Raw genomic sequence first — 23110 nt, 5'->3', positions numbered from 1 at the left:
TTGTCAGGGTTCAGAGAAAAGTATCTTGTGGACGAGTCTTCGAGGAAATCCATTCATGGTAAGGTTGTAGATATCAGGGATAGTTTTTCCTGGAGGTCTTGTTGATCTGTTGTGAGGAGAGAGGCATAGTTCTTCAGCATGTGTACAATACTAAGTTTCTGAGAAATGTGGTGGCAGGAAGTGAAATGTAAATAACGTCCTGTATTGGTAGGTTTGCGGCAAACTGAGAGGTTGATACCACCATTCGGAAGCTTCTTAATTAAAGTGTCCAGAAATGGTAATTGGTTATCTTTTTCAAATTCTAGAGTGAATTTGATTGTGTGGTGTAGAGAGTTGATTTTGTTAAGAAAGTCGAACAGGTCCTTTTTTGTGTGGTTCCAAACAATAAAGATATCGTCCATGTATCTCCACCATACTGTCGGTTTAGGGTCTGTTTGAGATAAGATTTTACTTTCAAAATCCTCCATAAAGAAATCAGCACAAGATGGAGAGAGGGGGGGGGGGCTACCCATTTCAAGGCCAGTCAATTGCTGATATATGGTTTTATTTCATAAGAAAAAGTTTGATGTTAAACAATGACGGAACAGAGAAGTAATGTCTTGTGGGAGCAAACTTCCTAAAATGTTGATGACTTCCTCCACATTGTATAACATATTTCGATAAACAGGTCACTTCAGGCCTCCTGAGTTTTGCCAAATGAATTAAGATTATTCTCTGCAGAATAAGAACATAAAATTACGTGATGTGTGAGATTATTGAATTACTGATCATTTCCACTAATCGAGGCTGATGTCTTGTTTCGTTAGGAGTTTTCGTAATTGATATTCATTGACATGGGGAAATAAGCCTGTGATAACACAATCATTTATGTAAACATTGCATTGTTTACATAAATTTGGTAAAATATTCTGTAAGTTTCTAAAATATGTAAAATAAATTGTTTTTAATTATTAAGCTATGAAGATATTAATACATTCATCTTTTAATTCATGTATTTGTGAAGGGAACAGCTGCCAAGGAATCAGAAGCTGGGGCTGAGATGTCTGCTCTTGTAAATTATATTCAACCTGTGAGATTTCACTCTTTTGAATATGCAGAAAGTAAGTAGTGAATAAGTTTCAAAAATGTACAGGGTGCTTCAAATTAAAGTACCCTTATTCAGAGTGGTCTGTAGAGAGAACTTCAACTTGGTAGGTACTGGTTCATTGAAAAGAAATATTGACAATAAAAAAAAAAAGTTAAAAAAAATAAGTGATAGGGAAAATGTAGTGCTGTTAGCAAGAAAAGATAGTGAATTTTGCATACCACATGAGCCGTAAGGCAGTAGAAATGAAGGAATGTGCCTTGCTGGTGAGGCGTTTCTATAGGAATGTGGAAAATGCTCCAGCAACACATCGCAAGTATAGATACCTAAAGACTCTTTGTGAAAAGGCCCAGTGGCATCAAATGCAGTGTGATGAATAGTTCGCTGATTTGAAGAAAAAGCCAGTTTGACAGTCCAACCAGGAAGCTGGCATAAATCTGAAATTACACAAATGACTGCAGTTGTTGAGATGTTGTAATGCTGTAGGTTCATACTACTTGCATAAAGCATTGCATTGCTACCAGTGTGAACTCAGCCACATACAAGAGATGCATACTGGAGATACCAGCATCCAAGAAATGTTTGCATTGACATTTCTGGCACACATAAAGGTGGGTGAGGATTGGCCTTGGAACATCCTTTGGAGTGATGAAGCACATTTTCATCTTTGTGGAACAATAAACATTATTCATAACTGCCAGATCTAGGCTACAGAGAACCCCTGTGCATTTCAACAAGTTCCCTTACTCTTCAAAGAAATCCATCAAACCAGACTTGTGACCTTGCACGATCGCAGCTGCATGCTGTCAGGACATAGCCATGCGTGCATGCTGTGTGCTGTCAGGAGATGTTGAGTAGTTTCATTATCTCACAACTGCAGCAAAGAGGGTGCCTGAACACAACAGTGTTGATAAAAGATGGAGTACCTCCCCACATAGGATGTGAAGTTCAACAATTATTGCATCAACATTTCCCAAAGGATAGAGTAATCAGTTGCTCATTTTCTTACCAGACCTTAACCTCCGTGATTTTTAGCTTTGGGATTACCTCAAAAGCATGGTGTGTCAGGCAGTGTTCTTCACCTGGTAGATTTGAAAGACAAAACCATGCATCATGTGTGAAACTTTTCAACAGATCAGTTGCATTCCACTGCATGGCAGTATTAGCTATTGGTCCTGCACAAAGGCTAACACATTGAATGTCACTTCCATTGATCATCCAGATCTGCTGGACAGCCCCTTGCAGCATGCCAGCTAATTGCTTTGTTTTTTATATCACATTATTTTATGAACTGAGCAAAATGAACATCAATGAATAATTTTCATTTGTCATTGGTTCTGATTCATTTCATAATCACATACCATCCAGTTCACATTAATGTAACTTTATCCTGCTTACAGCGGCGTATTTCCCCTATCTGCCATTTTTTAACTAAACTTTTTATTATCAAAATCTCTTCCCCATGATCTGGTAGGGCACCCACCAAGTTTGAGGTTATTTTTCTATTGGTTCTCTCTACAAATTGCTCTGAACAAGAGTAATTTAATTTGAATTCCCTGTATATGGCTTTTTCCTAATCAGGATTATATAAATCTTGATTTCGTAATGTTTAGAGACTAATAACTACTTGATATTCAGAATGTTAGATATACATTAACTTGTGTAATATTTTTATTCTTCTTAAAATGGCAGGCAAAAGTGTATGAGTAATTGAGTATGGTCACATGTAAAATATTTTGTTGCTGAATTATTTCCATATAGTTCCAGCATGCTAATTTTGTTGTTTTGACAGAAAATTTCATTTTTATTAGTTACTAGCTGAGCCCTCCCACTTTGCCGAGGTGAACTTATACTACCAGCAGTTCATTTCAGGGTTGTTTACTTGAATATTTGGTGCCGGTACTTTCATCATGGTTTAGAATTGTGAGCATTATGACACTTCTTTGTAAACAACAACAGAAGTTTCATCATCGTCAACAAAAATAATTAAATTCTCAGGATTGCTAACTCGAGAACATGCTATATATAACTGCCTATATCTGAAACATTCACCTCTTAAATCTAAATCTTCATATCTAAGGATCTGTCCTTTGGCTTTATTAATTGTCATTGCAAAGCAAACTCTTATTGGAAATTGTAACCGTTTGAATGCAAATGGATAGTTGAGGAATGAAGACAATTTCCTCTGATACCGGGACCTGTAAATATCATAGCTTCTATCATATTCGGTTTTAATGATTTTACTTGAAACCTAGTTCCATTGGAAAGATTTCGTGGTGGAGGGGGGGGGGGGGGGGTGCAGATTTTGAGCAACATAATAGGAACACCTATTTTCAATTTAATTTCATGACCAAGCAATCCAGTTGGATTAAGCAAATTTAAAAATTGCATGGGAAAATGAACTGCATGATCTACATCCATAGGAGTATCTACTGATTTGTAAACACTAACAGATCCATTAACCCTATTCAGAACCAACTTGTTCATTATTGATATGCCATCATTTCGAGGTGTGAGGATAACTCTCTCTCTCTCTGAAGCAAAAAGGAAACTTTTCTGTCATGTTCTCAATAGATGGGTAGACACTGTGCAACAGTTCATCTGCAGTTTGGACAATTTTCCCAATATTTAAGTGTGTTAATATAATTTTTCCATTTCATTTCTTTGCTCTACTTCACCATTGCCAATTTTTAACATTTTTGAGAAGAAATCTGCATTAGTCTCCATATGTGAACACGCATATTGGCTTTGAGAGATAACTTCTCTATATCATGCCATAGTGAGGATTTCATAAATCAGGCATTCACTTTGTCCATCCTGGTTCTGCGGGATACAACAGGCAGTGTTTGTCGAAAATCACCAGCAAATAAAACAGTTATTCCACCCATTCTTTGATTGTCTAATCTGATATTCCTCAGGGTTCTGTTGACTGCTTCAACAGATGTTTCATGGGACATTGTGCATTCATCCCAAACATTCAAAGAAACCTTTTGTAATAATTTCAACAAATTACTTTGTTTTGATATATTGCACATAGGTGTATCATTAGTCACATTCGTAAGTGATACTTTGAAAGTAGAATGAGCAATTCGACCACCTACCTTGCAATAGACTAACTGCTATACCTGAGGATGCCACAGCCAGAGTGATTTTACCTTGGCTTCTCAACTTAGCTAATAACAAATTTAGTAAAAAATATTTTCCCTGTACCACCTGGAGCATCCAAGAAAAACAGTTTCACTGATTAATTTTCACAGCTTGTTTAAATGTTGTGAAAAACTTCAACTTGATCTGAAGTTAGTGATTGTTCATGCTGACTTAATAAATCTCGAAGTTCATTAAAATTTTATGAGGTTTCCCGGATTAAATTTGTGTCTACAAGCAAAGGATTGTTCAGTATTGGAATACTGAAAGCTTTAATACTTTTGACACTTATTGACTTAACAATTGCTTCAAGTCTTAGTAATGCCCCATTATATGTTGCTTCATTAAACTGAACCTGAGAATAAATAGAACATTCTTGGTGTAAGATATCTTTCAAGAAATTATTTTTGTAAGTTGACCATATTGATAGAGGGTCAGTCATGTTGCAGTGAACCAACATTACAGCAAACAAAGGGCACAAAGGTGATGGTGAGTTTTAAATTATTGCATTGCCGAGACAATTGGACCAGTGAGAATCATCTTCTATCAAATCAAAGCCTGACATGCATCCCAATTTTTCCAATGTACTACACCATTTACTGTTCTTAGGTCACTGAATGAATTTGGTCCATTCACACGCATCAGGAGCATTCATAAATAAAAGCATTCAGCATTATTGGGATGTACACTATAAAGACCTAGAGCATCACTCTTTTTCAAACCAGGACAATCATCCATTGGCACCTTGTCTTCTTCATTGAAATTTGTTTTGATGCCAGGTACCTCATTATAGGTCAGTGTTTGGGCAAAATTATCTTTGATGCATAGCTTAAAAAAAGGCTGTTAATGTTATGTCCCTTGGTGACTTCACTATGCTGAGTGAGTTACTTTCTATGACATATACTCTTTGACCATTTTTGAGATGAACGTTTGGATAGTGTTCATTAATATCAAAAGATAAAATCCACCAAATGGCTTCAGAAGTACTGATGTATCATCTGGTTTGGTATAGATCTAATTTGCTATGTTCATTTTGCAAACAAAACATAGCTTGGTCTGAGCCCTTGTTGATATACTTGTATACATATTTGATGGATTTCACAGAACTGAAAATTTCAATATTTATGTGTGCATTAAAGGTTCGTGACAAAACCAGATTATAAGGCACTATATGGCAATTGTCAATTTCAAAAGTTCCTTGGCTATTATGTATGGTAGCAATTCAGCCACCGTCTGAAGGAGCACATCGGTGATATTGTGGATATCCATTCTCACTTGTTTGAGTTTCATTGATAAATGATCTTGGATATCTCTTTGGGCACTTTCCTGACTTCATGCATTGTGAGTTTGGATGAACAGATCTGCATGGACCATGCACCATGTGTTTTGCTATAATATCGAACAGTTCTTTTTCACGCTGAGGAGAAGGTATCTCGGTGCTTATAATGGAATCGATTTCATGACTCTTGATTTTATCCTCAAGCCAAATCAATATGTGAGCCTATGGCAATCCTCTTTTAAGGCATTCTACTGAATACATATAGCACTCCATGCTCCAGAAATCTTGTGCTTTTTGATGGAATTCATCAATTTCATCAGCTTGCTGTGAAAAACTCTTGCAGTGATGTTGTGCCTGTCATAAGTCTTATTACTGGGTAGCAAATTTTCCAAAATCTTTGGCCAATTATTGTTGCACGTAAAGTAATTAAAAGGTTACCACTACCACACACTCTAACGTAGACCATTGCATCCCTAGTCTTTTCGTGGAAATAATGAGGGCTTCCTACATTTTCTGCAGAGATGAACTATTTTCAAGATGAACTATGGTTGGATGGTGCTCATGAATATCAAAAGATAAAATCTGCCAAACGACTTCAGAGGTACTAATGTATCGTCTGAAAGAAGAAGGCAGTATTTGAATTTGGCCAATGTTTGAAATATTTTCATCAGCACACAATGCATCACAGTTACATATGTAATTTTTTCTACTCAAAGTTTACTTTGGTTTAAACTTATGCATGTGAGATGCTCGGAACCCAGTATTGATTGATTAAGTTGACTATATCTATGTAGTGGATTTAAATTTTCCATCTATACCATCATGCAATATGCATAAAAATTCATTGCTGAAATAGTTTCCACTTGTAAGTTCTCCATTTTCTGGATTCATTTGTGGTAAATCAATGCAATATCCATCCTCTGCAAAATAAAAGTGGATATTGGAGTGCATCATAGGCTGTATGCATCTTACATATCCATTTCAGTCTATTGTCATGACCACATAAGATTATGTCCCTGCAGTTAAATTCTTGCCCAGTAATAACAATCGCTACTTCATTAGCTGTGGACACATTGAATCTGCATGCATGATATCCTGTCAATACTCAATTTGCATGTATGGCCAGTCTTGAGTGATAATAATGGTTGGCGAGGAACTGTGATTTCATTTAGTTTCATCTTTCCATTCTATCAATACATTCCAGGAGATTCATGTCTGTATTTAAGTGCTTTACTGTGCTGACATACCACAGTCATAATACCAATCACAACTGTTGACAGTGGAATATCTTATATTATAATTGTAAGAGAAAGCAGACCATTCCTTATTATTTCAAGAAACTTAAAAAATAATTTCACTCTGTCTATTTAGTCTCGTACTGCTTGCCACAGGAGTCGAGTGACTTATAGAACTGGCTCTTCATCATGACATATTGGAAAATAAAATACCTGAATTATAAAAACCTAATAATAAAAACTCCTAGTAATCACTGATAAGTTCTTATATTAATATAATGATAGTAATAATAATGATAATAACAAAAAAACTTTGAAAAATAGTGGCCTGATATTGTTAAACTGCGGTATGCGAGCTATTCAGTGTGCATATATCATGAATCGGATGCTTCTGACTCACACTAACTCTCACTATGTTAGGCCATGGTTTTTCACCTAAGCAGGGCAAGCCTCTCCCCTCCATAGAGCACCTAACAATATGCCTCAGCCAATTCATTTGTTTGAATAGCATGTCATACCTTCACACTACGATTTTTTGCATATTTTAAATCACCTGTAGAAGATACACATATGATGTCATGGAGTTTTTTGACGATATAATTGAGATCTACATTGTTGTCACACATAGTATGCATATATTTTCTACTGTTCAGCCAGTACATTGACTCGAACATGTGCAGGTGAGCCATGGAGGGAGATTAAAAAAAAATATATATATATATATATATATATATATATATATATATATATATATATATTAATCACTACCCCATAATTTGGAGGTGTACATCGATGAAAATGCACATAAATCATCTTTGGAACATCCTCTATCTTTTGGTGAAGACATCATCAAAATCAATCAGTTCGTTCTCGAGTTATAAGCGAACATCAAAAACAGATTTTGCTTTATATATAAATAGATTTATAGCTGTTTATAAAATAAAGAGAATCAAGAGATAAACAATGCATAAACAATTTTGCCCATTTATCTCTTGAGTAAAAAAATATATACTTCTCATGTCCTTATTTCCAAAAAAAACTTTAATACAACATACAAGAATGGTCTCTTGTTCTTTCTCTCTCTCTCCCTTCCATCTTATATAATCCTTAATTGATAAAACCTCCTTTGCCAACTTAAAAGTCTATTATATCACATCACCTCTTTAGTTCCTATTTTACATTTCCTTCAGCTTTCTCTATAAACCAATATTCCAGGGTTCTGATATTATGTTAATTATGCAACACAGAAGGAATTATTTTAATAAAGCCTTCCTCTTTTTTGCATATTGTAACAGCATTTAAGTATTATATTTTAATCTTGGTTTGAGGCCATTATTATTAGTAGTAGTAAGGGCAACTCCAAGGAGTTGTTAGACTCATCAAGGGAGGCCCTAAATATCATGTTAACAACTATCCAACATTTGCACAGTATCTATCATACTTGGCTTCGAACTCATTCACAGTCATGGCACCCACAACAGACTCTGGCAACCTATTCCACTCATTCACTACTCTAAGCAAAAAACCTAGTTCTAACATCCTTGCTAACTACTCTTACTCAGATTCCATGGATGACCCCTAGTTCTCCCAAAAATTTTTCTCTGAATTAATCTTGTAAAAACCCCTCAGTAATTTGTATTTCTCAATCATATCACCCCTTTTTTTGTCTATCAACAAATTTCTGTAACCCACAAATCTTCAACCTGTTCTCATAAGATTCATTCCATAGACCTACTACCATCTTGGTCACTTGCCTCAGGATCCTCTCCACCTCCTCCTCATCATCATCAGCAAGAAAGCCTGACACCCAGATCTGCACACAGTCAAAATGGGGTCTTATCAAGGCTTGATAAAGAGGAACAATAACCTACTTGTCTCTGCTGGTCAAAATATTCTTCAGTAACTAAATAATCTGATGAGCTGCTTTAGTCACTTTTGCTATGTGCCCCCTAAACTTTAACTCCCTATCCCTAGGGGGGGGGCACATAATGTACTCCAGGAAATTCGTCAGTTTCCTGGAGTACAGTTCCACCAGTGTGGTATACAGCTGGTAATCTTTTCACCCAAAAATACATAACCTAACACTTTGCCACATTAAACTGACACCCATTCTCCTTTGCCCAGTCTGCCAATCCAAATCATCCTGCAATATTTTAACATCTATATTAAATATTGCTCTACCCCATACTTTTTTCTCTTTCCTCCCTGAACACGCTATATCCTATACATTCTATCCCACCACATTTTCTCTCAGCCACGCATCACTAATACCAATAATCTTTGGCTAGGATGAACTAACAAATGTCGAAAATTCCTTCCCCTTGTTCCAAATGTTCTTGGCATTAGTGTACATAAAGTGCAATAGTTCCTTATGCCATTGCTATCCTTACTCTTCATACTAATTATCCCATTCCAGTTTTTTATCAGTAGTACGATCTTATGTATTTTATGCATATTCTTACACTCAACTGCCTCACTGGTATCTGTGTACTTGCTCAACAGCTTCCACCCTTAAAGCTCTAGTTTCTCTGATTTTGTACCTCTACTTTTGCTTCGTTCAACAACACTTTCCCAGACTCTGAACACTAAATCCATTCAGATGCAAACCATCCTTGTTTAAGTCCTTGTGTCCCTCAAACTTGCTCCACACATCCACAAATTCCACATCATTCCTTGGTAATCCATGCATCGACTCATTCACTGTTATGGGCCTTTCTTCTCAGCTCAAGTCTGTTATACCACAGCAACAGACTCACTATCTTAACTCTCACGCTTTTCTTTTGCTGCTGTCAGTAGCTCTTTCATGTCTTCCTGCTTTACCCTTTTATATTCTAATAGCCTCACTAACATCATTAATTTTTGCATGTGGGAAGCACGATTTTGTCACTTTCTTGCCAAGCACACCTTTTATGATAGAATCGCTATACAAGATTTGCCTTAATTTTTCCTTCTCTCTTAGTCAAGCATTCCTTTCTCTTTTCTCATATGTCTTTCTTTCTGTTCTCAGCTGAACAACTTTGCCAGACGTTTCTGCCTTTGCTCCAGTTCACACCTTTGTCCTATGTATCACTGCATTACTGCTATCTTCCTCATTATGGCAAACTCTTCATTCTTTACCACCATCATACTACTACTATTTTGATCATCACTTTTACTCTTTTTCTCAATAATGTCACTTTTAATCTGTCTTTCAATCCTGTCTTCTGTGTGCCTCTGTCTCACACATTTTCATGCGTATTCTCAGTTTCTTACGGCATTACATATTGAGGTGTTGTTACAAAACTAATGGGTTGGTTGCTAGTGATGACAAAATGCCTTACAAAATAAATATGATGGATGCAAAATGAGTAATCATCAATGATAACATTCATCATGCTCTTTGGAACTTGGGAAGTTGCTAAATTTATGGATGTTTTATTCTGAAATGGTTACATGCCAAACTACAAAGCAGGAAAGTATAACTGAGGAGTATAGTAGGTTCTGACCCATGGTATCATTTGCTAGATGGCAAGGATATCAGCAGTGAATGGGAAACTTTTAAAAAATACTTAAATGATGCAGTATTGAAATGTGTTGCTAGAGCAAAAAAAAATAAATTGGGTAGGAGTGAAATGGACATTTAATCTTATTAAGCAAGAGATTCTAAGAAAAATATGATGTGAAAGGTATACCATGTGAATAAGAATTATGTCAGTTATAAAAATTATAAGATGCAGGCTGGAAGAGTTACTACTTTTGTATGGAAAGCTAAATCTGATAGTAAAACAAAGAATGAGTATAAGAGAATAACCCTGCTGAATATAGATGCATTTGACAGTTGCAGAAGAGATTTTAACTGATGAGTTCTCATTTTGCTAAAAGTTACCAACCTGGTGTATGCAGTATTGACTTCAAAGTTAGCTCTATAAGTGGAGGAAGAAATTCATGTGTATGAGGATGTGCTGTTGCATAATCTGAATTGAATAGATTGATGGGATATCAGCACAATTGCTTAAAAGAGTGTCTAGCTGAACTCATTGTTCCAACAATATAATTTGAGCCTCAGAACAGCAAAGATTCCATAGAACTGGAAAGTATGTATGATAATTCCATTGCACAAAGGTGATGCAAAGACTGATATGTCCAACTGTCAACATCTGTAGTGAAGATGGTGGTGAAGATATTGAAAAAATTAGTAAGAGCTCATATACAGAAATGGGTTGACAGATTATCTATACTTGGTGATGAAGAGAATGGGCTGATTAAGGGAAGCTCATGTTTAAGCAACTTGTTCACATTTGATAATGTTACTGTTGAGTCAGACAAGGGAAATGGATACACCATGATATTTTTGGTTTTGCTAAAACATTTCACAGGATACAGCATGGAAGACTGGAGAATGAATTAGATTATAAAATATTAGCATGGATAAGATGATGGCCGATTAACAGATATTTAAGAGTGGTATACAGGAGGTGGGGTGCCTGCAAGATTTAAGGTGACTAGTGGTGTACCTCATGAATCAGCCCTTGGTCCATTGTTATTCACTCTTTATTTTAATGACATTTGAAAGGATTTGACAGATGATGTAGTTTGCTGATGATGCAAAATCAGACAAGTTAGTCGTGGTGATGCTCATACAGTAGAGAGAATGCGAAGGAGATTGTTAACAATGAATTGCAATTGTGGAATACAGATTATGAAAATTAATTGAAAATTTGTGGACTACAGACACTAGCAAACAGTAGAAAGAGGGGTGATATGATTAAGTTTTTCCAAAATTCTGAAAGATCATAGCAGATACCAGTAGATGGAATTTTTATTTTATGGAGGGTGGGAAGAGGACAAGAGGGCATCCATCAAAGTTGAGAATGAATGCAGTGAAGACGGGAGTGAGAGCCAGATTTTCTCTCATAGAATGGTGCATGATTAAAATAGATTGCCTCTGGAGGTTGTGAGTGTGTGTAATGTGAATGAATTCAAAAAAGGTATGACATCTGGTGTGGATGTTATGTGGCTTCTGTCAATAAATTCATGACTGCCCAGAGGTGTCTCTCTCTCTCTCTCTCTTAATAATAATCATAATAATAATATTATTATATCATTTAATACCTTGTACTTAAATGGCTTGAAAGAGTTCCATGTTTGGTTTCTAGATTCATGTTTTGAGGTTTCCAGATTATGAATGAAATACTAAAATTTTAGACAATAGATCAAGTGCTAACTAATAAATATTTATTAAACATGTAGTTTCACCAAACTTTAGCTGCTGGAATCTTCTTTTTTTTTTTTATTTTTTTAACCAGTGCTTGTACCCTGAAGATGCCAACAGCTAAAGTTTGGTGAAACTAGTAGGTTTAATAACTATTTATTAGTTAGCACTTGATCTATTGTCCAAATAATTACTCTAGTTAGATGATCAAGAAAATAAACATTCATTATACTAAAATTTTGTTAACTTAGTTATGACTGCCCCTCTTCTGCTTTATAATTCTTCCACCAAGAAATCCTAATTCTAATATTCCATTTATATATATATATATATATATATATATATATATATATATATATATATATAAATTAATGACACACCGAGGTCACTCTGCTTTTACATGTAAAGAGATGCACTAGCCTGCATTATCTTCAGATCTCACATTTTCATCCAGAATGACTCATTCAGTAGTACATCCAGACAGACAGACTTCCTGTTATCAGCTTGACCGAGTAGTTAGCATATCAATTCTCCAGCCAAGAGGCTGCAAGTGCAAATCCCACCAAGGACGTGGATGTTTGTGGTTGTCCTACTAACCATTTATTATATGTACTTCTGTTACCTATGTCCTGGTGCAGTGTGACCTTTGATGCCTTTGCATCATAGCTTGAAAAACAGTTTGTCTTGGCTAGAGATAAAAGTATGGAGCACAGTCAAATCAGTTTTTAAAAATCCTAGTTGATATATAGGGGTTCCTTACAATATGCAAACAAGAGGCATTTAATTTTGGATTTAGATGTATTATCTGCTTTGGCTTCAAATTTCTTTTTTTTTTTTTTATCAAACTAACTTGTTTCTTTAATTTACTGACTCTGTTTCTTCCCTCCACAAACTCTGATAGCCAATCTGATCTCTCCAACTTATCAAGCAGACAGGAACATTGAGATATTTGCCATTATCAGTGACTTAATACAGATTGGCAATCTGTGTTAGGCCTAGACTGACTAGAATACCAGACAATCCCCTAAAATCTGTCAACACAATTGGTTTCTTCTTAACAAGCTCATCTTCCGAATATATTGCTTATATTAGTTCTCCTCTTGGTAACTCGAATGCAAACTACAACTTCAGCAAGTCTCCTTTGCAACAGAGCAAGCCTTCACTCTCGGTCTCATGTCCTTTAGCATTGCAAGGGTGCCAAATGGGATGATGACCTCTGTAACTTCTACTCATCTTGTCCATGATCACTGTTGCTTCATTTCTCCTGATCTAAACACCTGTCAGACTGAATAACAGAAATCCTCCTCACAGGAATGAAGGCCTCCATCATTTCACCAGAAATCCCTACTCACCATCCAAGCCTTGGTTCTCAAAACCATGATAATGTAGTACAAGAAGGGGGGGAAAAAAAAGCTCAACATACCATAAGTGATCCAAAACATAAATTCCAGCTGCTCATTCCAATTATATCACAACTCACAATAGCTGTAAAAGAACCATCAACAAATCCAAATCAGATTTTCGAAGGTCCAAATACTACAAACGTACCTTCTGTCCAAATAGCAGGTAAATTTTCTGTTCCTGTTCCAAGCCTATTCAATAACTTTTGTCCACCCATGTTTCCTCCAATCTTACATCCAGATGGTACCACAGTCACTTCACCCAAAAACAGGACAGACTTTCTGGCATCACTCTTCTCTTCAAATTTGTCCATTGATGACCAGGATAAATTTCCTCCCACTTTACCAAGAACTCTCACTCCATGTCACCATCTCACAGAAAGAAATCTGAAGAATCAGATTTCCTTGAGCACAAATGAGACATCTGGTCCTGATGGCATTCCACTTATTGTGTTAAAAAAATGTATGGCCCAGAACTAACACCTATCCTATATCACTTCTTCAATCTGTCCTATTCAATTGGCATCTACCCTACAACATGGAAACAGACTCACATCCAGCCCATTCAAAAGAAAGATGATAAAAGTCAACCATCAAACTACTATTCAGTTGCTCTCACTTCTGTTCTCTCAAAAACTATGAGGAAGGTCATCAGTATCCAACATCTGCATCACCTTTAGCCCTACCAGCTAATCAGTGACTAGCAATAAGGATTCTTCCACTCTCTATCCACAGTCCATCTTCTAGTCTTCATCTTCTACCTCTAGACTGAAGCCATGGAAATGTTCAGAGAAACTCAAAGAAGCTCTCAACATTTCAAAAGCATTTGATCGGGTTTGGCACAGGGCTTACTTAGCAAACTACTATCCTGTGGTCCCCCCCCCCCCCCAACTGGATTACCAGCTTTCTCACTGGTTGCTCATTATGAGTCATCATGGATGGTTTCCCTCTCCTTGGATTTCCCCACCAATGCCAGAGTACCTTAGTGTTCTGTACTTTCATCCATTCTCTTCATGCTGTACAAAAAATACTAGTTGTGGTGGTAACGGTGGGCAGTAGATGGCATTGATGTAGATGATTGGTAGTAGAGGTTCGGTGCAATGGTGAAGACGGAGAGTTGTAGGTGTCCTCCCGCTATAAATCTACTGACTCCTTGGAGGTGTCACAAATAATAATAATAATATAAATACCCTTCTCACAGACTTTAAATCCTATCCATAGCTTCACAGATAACATCACACTCCATTCCTTCTTTTCATTTGACAAAACCTTTTGCTACTAGTTCTTAGAACTCTCAGAATGTCCTGAACTCTGATTTCCTAGTTATATTTTAATATAACTAGGAAATCAGAGTTCCTAGTTATATTAAAATCAGAAACCATTATAATTAGGAAATATAGTTATATTTCCTAGTTATAATGGTGTAAGGAAAGGACAACCTTGTAGGCTTCAAAGCCACCAAAACTCATTCCTGTCTGATTTCTCACAAGAAAGATCCTGCATCCCTTCTCCTAACTTTCAGTAATACCCAGATATCCAAACACAATCAGATTTCCCTTCTTGGACTGATCTACACCTCCAGCCTTACTTGGTACAAACGCATCTCAGCCATAGCTTCTGTTGCCACCAAAAATACTCACACGCTTAGAACTACTAACTCTATACAAATTCCAAACCTGCCCAACCAGAGAATGTTGCTCACACATTTGGGTTGGTGCACCAAAATCCTCTCTAAGATATTGCTCTATGCTCTCCTTCTAGAAGAGGGCAGTCTGGTTAATTAATGATTCCTCTCTTCCCTCTCACAGATCCACTTCAGTCCCTCTCTTAGACATTCAGTTTCTGCCTTAACTGGTTTTACAGATACTCTCACTGACAGTGCTCTGCTGTAAATTGGCAACCATTATTCTTCCACTTTCCTCCCAAATCATAAGAACAAAACAGCTGCTGCTACCCAACATCCATTACAGTCCAGTTTGAATCTTGAGGAACTTCTCTGCCTTCTCTTTCATTTCATCTATTTCTGTTCTGTGGAACAGATTCCTCCTTTCTTCTTACTACCTTCCATGTATCAATCCAACATAAAGCATGACTTATGCAATTGTGTCATGTAATACATAATATTATTAATAACTTGTTTTGGTTTGATAATATCTGAGTTATATGTATATATGATTATTTTATATTGCAGAACGAAATAGGAGTTATGAAATTTCTTCTTTTGTTGAGACTCAAGCTACTAATTTATTGAAAGAACATCCTGTAGAATTTGTTAAGTATCCTTTTCCAAAGTGTTTAGGAATCTGATATGATTTTATTTACTTTCACAGCATATGCCTTTTACTGACACTACTTCAAATAAGTAAGTCAGATATGTAAGTAATTTTTTTATGATGTTGTGTTAGATTAGATTTTTTGGATTTAATTAAGTTTAACTGAAAGCTGTTCAAAAGCTGTGATTCCATATAATGCATCAGTCTGATTTTTGCACAGCTCCTGTTAATCTTGTGCACCTGAGATCTAAAAGATTAATTTGGGTATAGTCAAATTAATAAATAATCAATATCAGATTTTGCATATACTTGGTTAAACTGTTTCTGTGGAAATAATTTTTCCTGCATGTTCTAATTCTTTTCTTTTTTTTTTTTCTTGCTCACCTGGTTAATTTTCTCTTTACTTGAATACTGGAAGTCAATTCTTCATGAAAATTAAAGACTGGAACCACTGTTTCATTTTTTTTTATTATTAATCTCACCTCACAAAAGATTGTAAATGTATAGCACATTGGCATCATGATAGACTATGGGTAGATAATCTAGTAACCCCACTCCAGTGACTAAGCATGGTACATTTTTTCTTAGTGAGTAAGGACACTATTCACTTGGGCAACTAGACCAACAAGTGTATACTTATTGAATTTTAGGCCATCTGGTCTTTTTTGGTCTCATGCCATCACTTTCTTGTAAGACCAAGAAAGCAATAACATGAGACTTTACTTTTATGTTTCTTTTCTTTTTCCATTTATTTTAGATCTCTACAGTAATTTTATAAGTCTATTATTGTCCATTCAACTCAGATGTTCTATTCGTTTTTGTTTATACTGGCACACCATGTCTGGAACTTAGCATGTCATATGACATGGTATATTCCAAACCACTGTAGTCAGTGGTGTGTTGGTAAATTTTTAACAACCGGCTCACTTTATGGAAAATTTGATTCTTCAACAAAGTTCTATTGTATCTTCAGATGTCTTTGTTTCTGCTTCTTCAAATTTTGTCCTTTTAATGTTTAAGAAGTTTCATTCTATTTCATTTTTTCAACTAATGGCTATCCGCTTTTTCGACCACAAAACTCTAACCCTGATTAAAATTATTTTAATTATCAAAAAAAAAAAAGAAAAAACCGAAATAAAAGCATATATTAAAGAAAATTTTCCTATATTACCTACAACTTACCTATTATCAAATGAAATCCTGAACAAAAAAAAATGTAACACTAATATTACCACTCGTAGTTGATCAAATGACCAGCGACTGTAGCCGTTGTAATGAATTTTTGTATTTATCGATAGTGCAACAATGTTGCATTTCCAAGAACTTAATGTTGCAAGTTCTTGGAAATTCGCCAAAAAACAAGGCATTATTGTTTATTCAAATACCCAGTTGAGTTTTGATAACGTGTTTGTGTTTTAATGAATACAGACATTGTTTAGTAAATAAAATCGTTTCCAAATTCCCGTTCGTAAATTGAGTTTGTGTTTTGTGAATTCTCCTTTATGCATTTATTTTTGATAATAATATATGTAAGTGTTTATTATACAGTTTCAAAATACTTACAAAAAAAAGTATATACCACCATTCATCATCTATCCTTAAAAACATTAACAACCGGCTCGCTAAATTTGAAAAATTTTAACAACCAGCTCGCATGAGCCGGTCTCAACACACCACTGACTATAGTATAATGAATTGCTACTTTTCATCACTTGTAGATGCATGCAATGGTTTAATAACATTTTTAAGCAGTCATATGTGTGTCTAAATAATGTTAATGAACCATTTATTTGTCAGATGCAAAGGAAAAATTTAAATCATTTTCACACACAAAAAAGTTATTCTGAATAGCTTGGCTTAAGGAAACACACCAACCAGTTTGGTCATCCATCTACACCATTAAAAGTTTTCCATTTGTGAATGTGGCATCATGGAGAGTTTGAGAGCAGATGATGATGAGGAAGAAATACTGACTGTAAGTTAGCAAGAGGTATCTGTCTTGACATAGTTGTTTAATACAAGTTTTGCACTGGGTCAAGTTCCAAAGGAGTGGAAGGAAGGTAAGATTGTGCTGCTTCATAAGGGAGATGTACAACTTTTCACTGAGAAATTACTATTTAATGACTAGTTTCTTATAAAATTTTTAAGGTACTTATTCAGATTAAAAAATAAATTAAAAAAAAATGTTATTCACAGAGAGATTTTAAATTAACAATCATTATTCAAATTAAACTTGAACTAGATGTTGAAAATCATAGCAAGATGTCAGACATGTGACCCATTGTTGCAATGTGTTCTATAACTTCTCTCATAGCCCATTTCATTAATATGCAGGTCTTTTATATATGCTGCCTATAGTTAATTTAAGATGAGACCTTGATTTTTATTACATTGCATAGGACATCAGGACTGGCATTTCACACTGTCAAAGAAAAATACCAAGCAAAATACGATACATAAGATTCAACAGGTATGTACATAGATTTAAAGAATTGATATGATATGATACAATGAATGATAGTTGTTAATTCAGAAAGCTCTCTGAGTACTTTTTTTTTATTTGTTTCCAATCTGAAGAAGTACATAAAAATGGTGTATGAAACTGGTTATTAAATAGCAATTTCTTGCTTAAAAAATTGCACATGGTACTAGCCAGATACAAAAGTATTTGTTTCTTATTATTATTCCTTTCGTAGTAATGCCTGTTCCAGTTCTCGCGCATCTCTTGAAGGATGTTCTTCTATTTCTTTTCCTTTTGGCTTATAGCTAAGCATTCTTTTTAGTAATTTATTTGTTGACATTCTATTTACATGTTGAATTCAGTTGTTTCTGTAAGTATATTAGACTATAAGCAAAAAGAAGAAATATGGTATGGTTGTATGATTTATGAAATATGGTATGATTTGATAATTAAATTTGTGATTTGATGATGGAATCATTACATCGACCTTCTCAGGAGCTAAAATAAAGGTTGTGACAAAGACAATAGAGAAACAGATGTTTGTTGGAATTAATGATTTAAGTAGATAAATATAAGAGATGATTTGAAAGGCTTCATAGAAGAAGCAAGCAAGAAAAGTGAGAAAGTAAAAGTGGTTAGTTTATTACCAAGATACAACAGCAATAGGTAAAAAGGAGGGCTATGGTAGCAAATAATTCAATGCACAGGCTATGCATAAAAATTGGGCTAGTTTTTGGAATGCTCTGCATTTGGCTTGTCATCGGGTGCATAGAGAAATTATTTATTTGAATGAGACCTAATGCTGAGAGTCAGGGAAACTAAATCATCTTGAGGAGAACACTGAGGATGTGTGTCAAGTTCAGCTAGGATGTGCAGACATAATAGTGATGAGAATGTCAGTGAGCATGATTATGAAACAGCTGAAGGGATGGACTGTGTTTTGGGTTTGCGCATTTTGAGTGTGTCTTAGGAGGGAAAAACAAAAGTTATTCAACTGGCCAAGCAGACAGTAGTTTAAATATAAGAAAAAGCTAGGATGTAACTTGTTATGTATGATATAATCACGTAATCACAAGAAAGATATTTATTTAACCAAATATTTCGGTCTGGAAATAGCAGACCATCGTCGGTGGTATTACAAGAACAGTTTAAAAAATATACAAGCTAGAATACTAACAATAGATCGTTGAAATTAGAACATGCCGCGTGATGTTAGTATTCTAGCTTGTATATTTTTTAAACTGTTCTTGTAATACCACCGACGATGGTCTGCTATTTCCAGACCGAAATATTTGGTTAAATAAATATCTTTCTTGTGATTACGTGATTATATCATTCAGTCTTATGTCGCAAGTATCCTTAAAACAACTAACTTGTTATGTGTATATACAAATGACAGGAGCATTAGAAATAAAATGGTTGAGTTTGTTGCTGTTGTGAATACATTGTGGCCTGAAATTGTTGGCATTAGTGAAACCTGACTCTCAGAGTCAGAATTAATAACTGGAATCAAATGTAAAGAGTATATTATTTTTAAGAATGACAAAAGAGATAGGAGAGGAGGGAAGAGTACTTCTAATGATATCAGATGACTTCAGTTCATTTAGGGTAGAAACTCATGAAAGCAATAATAGTTATAATGTCCTGAGTAGCATTGAGTTTGAAGCTATCTGTGTGAAGTGGAGGCTAACAGGATGAAATACGAGGGTGGTCTGAAAAGTTCTCAGCTTCGACCATAAATGGCGACACTATCGGCAAAGCATCCATGTGAAATTGCAAGTCATTCTATCAAGTAGTTTGTTTTATACAGCTGTCTGAGGCAAAAGTGTTGTCTGTATCCCTTGAAATGGATAAAATTGAGTATCATACATTTATAAAATTCTTTGTAAAAGAAGATTTAGTGCCTAAAGAAATTCATTCGAAGTTCATAAAAGTTTATGGGCACTCTTCTCCTTCATTTTCAACAAAGAAGACAAAGTCAGTTCCATCAGCAGGAAAGGTCATGGCATTGGTGTTTTGGGATGCTAAAGGCATAGAAAAATTAAGGAATCTGCACTATGAACTGTTGGTACATCTACCCTGTTCCCCAGATTTGGCTCCCTCTGACTTCTATCTTTTCCCAAAAATAAAACTCTACCTCGCTGGTCAGCTTTTTCTTCGAATCAAGAGGTGATTGCAGCTGTAGAGGGGGTATTTTGCAGATCTTTCTGAGAACCACTACAGGGATGGGATAATGGTGCTGGAGCATCGCTGGAATAAATGTATTAGTCTTAAGGGAGATTATGTTGAAAAATAAAAATAATTTCAAAATTATAAATTTGTTTTTTCATTGTTAGGCCAAGAACTTTTCAGACCACCCTCATATATGATGAGGTGTTGCTATAGACCTGCCAGTTCATTTCCTGGAGATGAAGAAATGCTATCACCAAATTACCCAGATGAGCACTAATGAGTAAATAAATTATCTACATATTAATTAAGCATCAGAGAAAACTCATGGTAAGCAGGATGAAGAATTTATTGAGCTGTTATGAGAAAACTTTCTCACAAGAGCTCAATGTTAGAGGTGTTTTCAGTTAAATGTGACTGTTTTTGCACCAGTTTATGACAGTGATCCTGTACTAACCTGGGAAGTAGTCAGCCAGTGTTCCAATAAAGACAGGTTACATGCTGGACTACAAAGATGGAAATTATAACAAACTCGGGAAAATACTATATTTGGTCCCAAGATATCATTTACTGAATGGGAATGAAACCGGCAATGTATGAGAAACTTTGAAAAGATGCTTAAGTAAAGCAGCATCTAAGTAATTCCTAGAATTCAAAGAACAAATATGATGAAAGTGAAATGGATGTACAATCTTATTAAGCAAGGGATTCCTTAGAAGATGATGATGCGGATAGAATGCTACGAAAGAGAGTATGATGAATAAACAGTTGCTCCCAGTCCTGAAAATAGTTCAGGCACAAACTTATTTGCTTACACTTGGATAAAGGATTAAGCCAAGTATATAATTTCTTGGTATCTTTAATTTATATTTCTTCTTAATAATCCAGCTTTCACATCCATACATTACTACTGGAAATACCATTACTTTGACAATTCCAGCTTTTGTGGCCTTACTCATACCTCTATCTTTCATAATTTTTGTCAGGTTTAACATCGCTTTTTTTCCCATGACTATCCTTCTTTTAATTTCATCTCACATTTACCATCATTTCTGATTCTGGCACCCAGTAAATCATAACTTTCAACAATTTCTATTTTATCTTCCGCTATTATAAATTCATTTAAATTGCCAGAAGCCATCACTTTTGTTTTGCTGTTGTTTAAATTAAGCTAGGCTTTATTACTTTCCATTTTAACCAATAGAACCAACCGCTCCAGATCTTCCTTAGTTTCTGCTATGAGGGTTGTATCATCTGCATATCTTAAATTATTTATTTTTCTGCAACCAATCTTAATTCTATCTAGATCTTTGTCTAAATCAGCCATTCTCATAACATATTCACTATAAATTTTATAGTGAGTATGTTATGAGAATATAATATTAAAAAAGTAGGGCAATAGTATACCCTGCCACACCCCTTTTTCCACTCAAATACTGTCTCTCTAAAGACTGTTTTTACTGAAGCTTCTTGGTTGTCATATAGCTCTCTTATCAAGAGAATTAGATGTTCAGGTATTCCAACAGTATTCCCACTGTTGTGATCCACACAATCAAAAGCTTTCTTATAATCAATAAAACAGATGAATATTTCCTTCTGAGATTCTCTTGTTCTTTCCATAATCCATCTCATGTTTGCTATTTGATCTCTAGTTCCTCTACCTCTTCTAAAGCCTGCCTGTTCTTGTGGCATTAATCTATTCACGTATGGCTCCAACCTTTGTTGGATCACTTTCAGCATACCCTTTACTTGCAAGTGAAATTAAAGCGATGGTTCTATAATTTTCACAATCTCTGGTGTTTGATTTTTTGGGATTGGGATGAATATTGATGTTTTCCGATCTCTAGGCCACTGTATTTTCTTCCAAACCTGTTGACAAATTTCAGTCAATATATTCACTATTTCAGAGAGTATTCTTATACGAACTGAAAAGAAAAGTAATCCTACTAAGTGCAGTGACTACAGAACTATAAGCTTACTCTCGCATGCCTCTAAAGTACTGCTAAGAATATTAAATCGACGATTGTATAATAGAGTGGAGTATTTTCTGGGGGATGATCAGTTTGGATTTAGAAAAGACAGAGGAACTAGAGATGCAATTGGAGTAATGAGGACCATATGCGAACGGAATATAGAAATAAATAAGTTTATATATGTTTCGTCGACCTTGAAAAAGTGTTTGACATGGTGAAATGGGAAAAATCTAATGGAAGTGTTACACTAAATAGGTTTAGATTGGAGAGACCAAAGGTTAATAGGTGAATTATATATGAACCAGACTGCCATAATAAAGACAAAAGTAGGAAAAACTAAAAAATGTGTGATTGGTAGAGGTGTAAGACAGGGATACTGCCTGTTACCGACACTCTTCAATATATTTGCAGAAGAAATGATAAAAGAAGCATTTGATGAAGAGAAAAGAGGAATCACTATTCCAGGAAGAACAATAAAAAATATTAGATTCACAGATGATCAAGCAATATTAGCTAATACTGAAGATGAACTACAACACCTAATGCAAAAATTTAAAAGAATATGCAAGAAATATGGTATATGAAAATTAACACAAAGAAAACAAGTGTCGAGAGTCTCCAAGAAACCAGGAAATGTCAAAGTGATTATGAATGGAGAAAGTGTAGAGCAAGTGAGATGATACAAATACCTTGGTAGTATAATACAAGAAAATGGAAAATGTGACATGGAAATAAAAGAAAGAATTAACAAAGGAAAATATGCAATTTATAGCAAGAAAAATTTGTTTATTAATAAAATGAATAAAAATTTAACGAAAAGGATTATTAAGTGTTATATTTAGAGTATCACCTTATATGGGTTAGAAACATGGACAATTGGGAAGAAAGAAGCTAAAATGTT

At 35.1% G+C, this 23110-nt stretch overlaps 1 protein-coding gene across 1 annotated transcript in view; it reads left to right on the top strand.

Annotated features, from left to right (window-relative positions):
* LOC150102439 (1-phosphatidylinositol 4,5-bisphosphate phosphodiesterase classes I and II-like) overlaps positions 1-23110 on the top strand; it is a 900535-nt gene that overhangs the window by 545973 nt on the left and 331452 nt on the right. Inside the window, exons 15-16 of the mRNA XM_090399636.1 lie at positions 1004-1100; positions 15525-15609. Coding sequence (XP_090255762.1) covers positions 1004-1100; positions 15525-15609 — 182 coding nt within the window. The remainder of the gene's footprint in view (positions 1-1003; positions 1101-15524; positions 15610-23110) is intronic.

The sequence above is a fragment of the Typopeltis vanoorti genome, chromosome 10 (assembly GCF_054136105.1).
Source record: "Typopeltis vanoorti isolate ZY-2024b chromosome 10, IOZ_Tvanoo_1.0, whole genome shotgun sequence".
Taxonomy (NCBI): Eukaryota; Metazoa; Arthropoda; class Arachnida; order Uropygi; family Thelyphonidae; genus Typopeltis; species Typopeltis vanoorti.
Note: the sequence above shows the minus strand (reverse complement) of the source record. Positions and strands in the feature narration are given on the sequence as shown.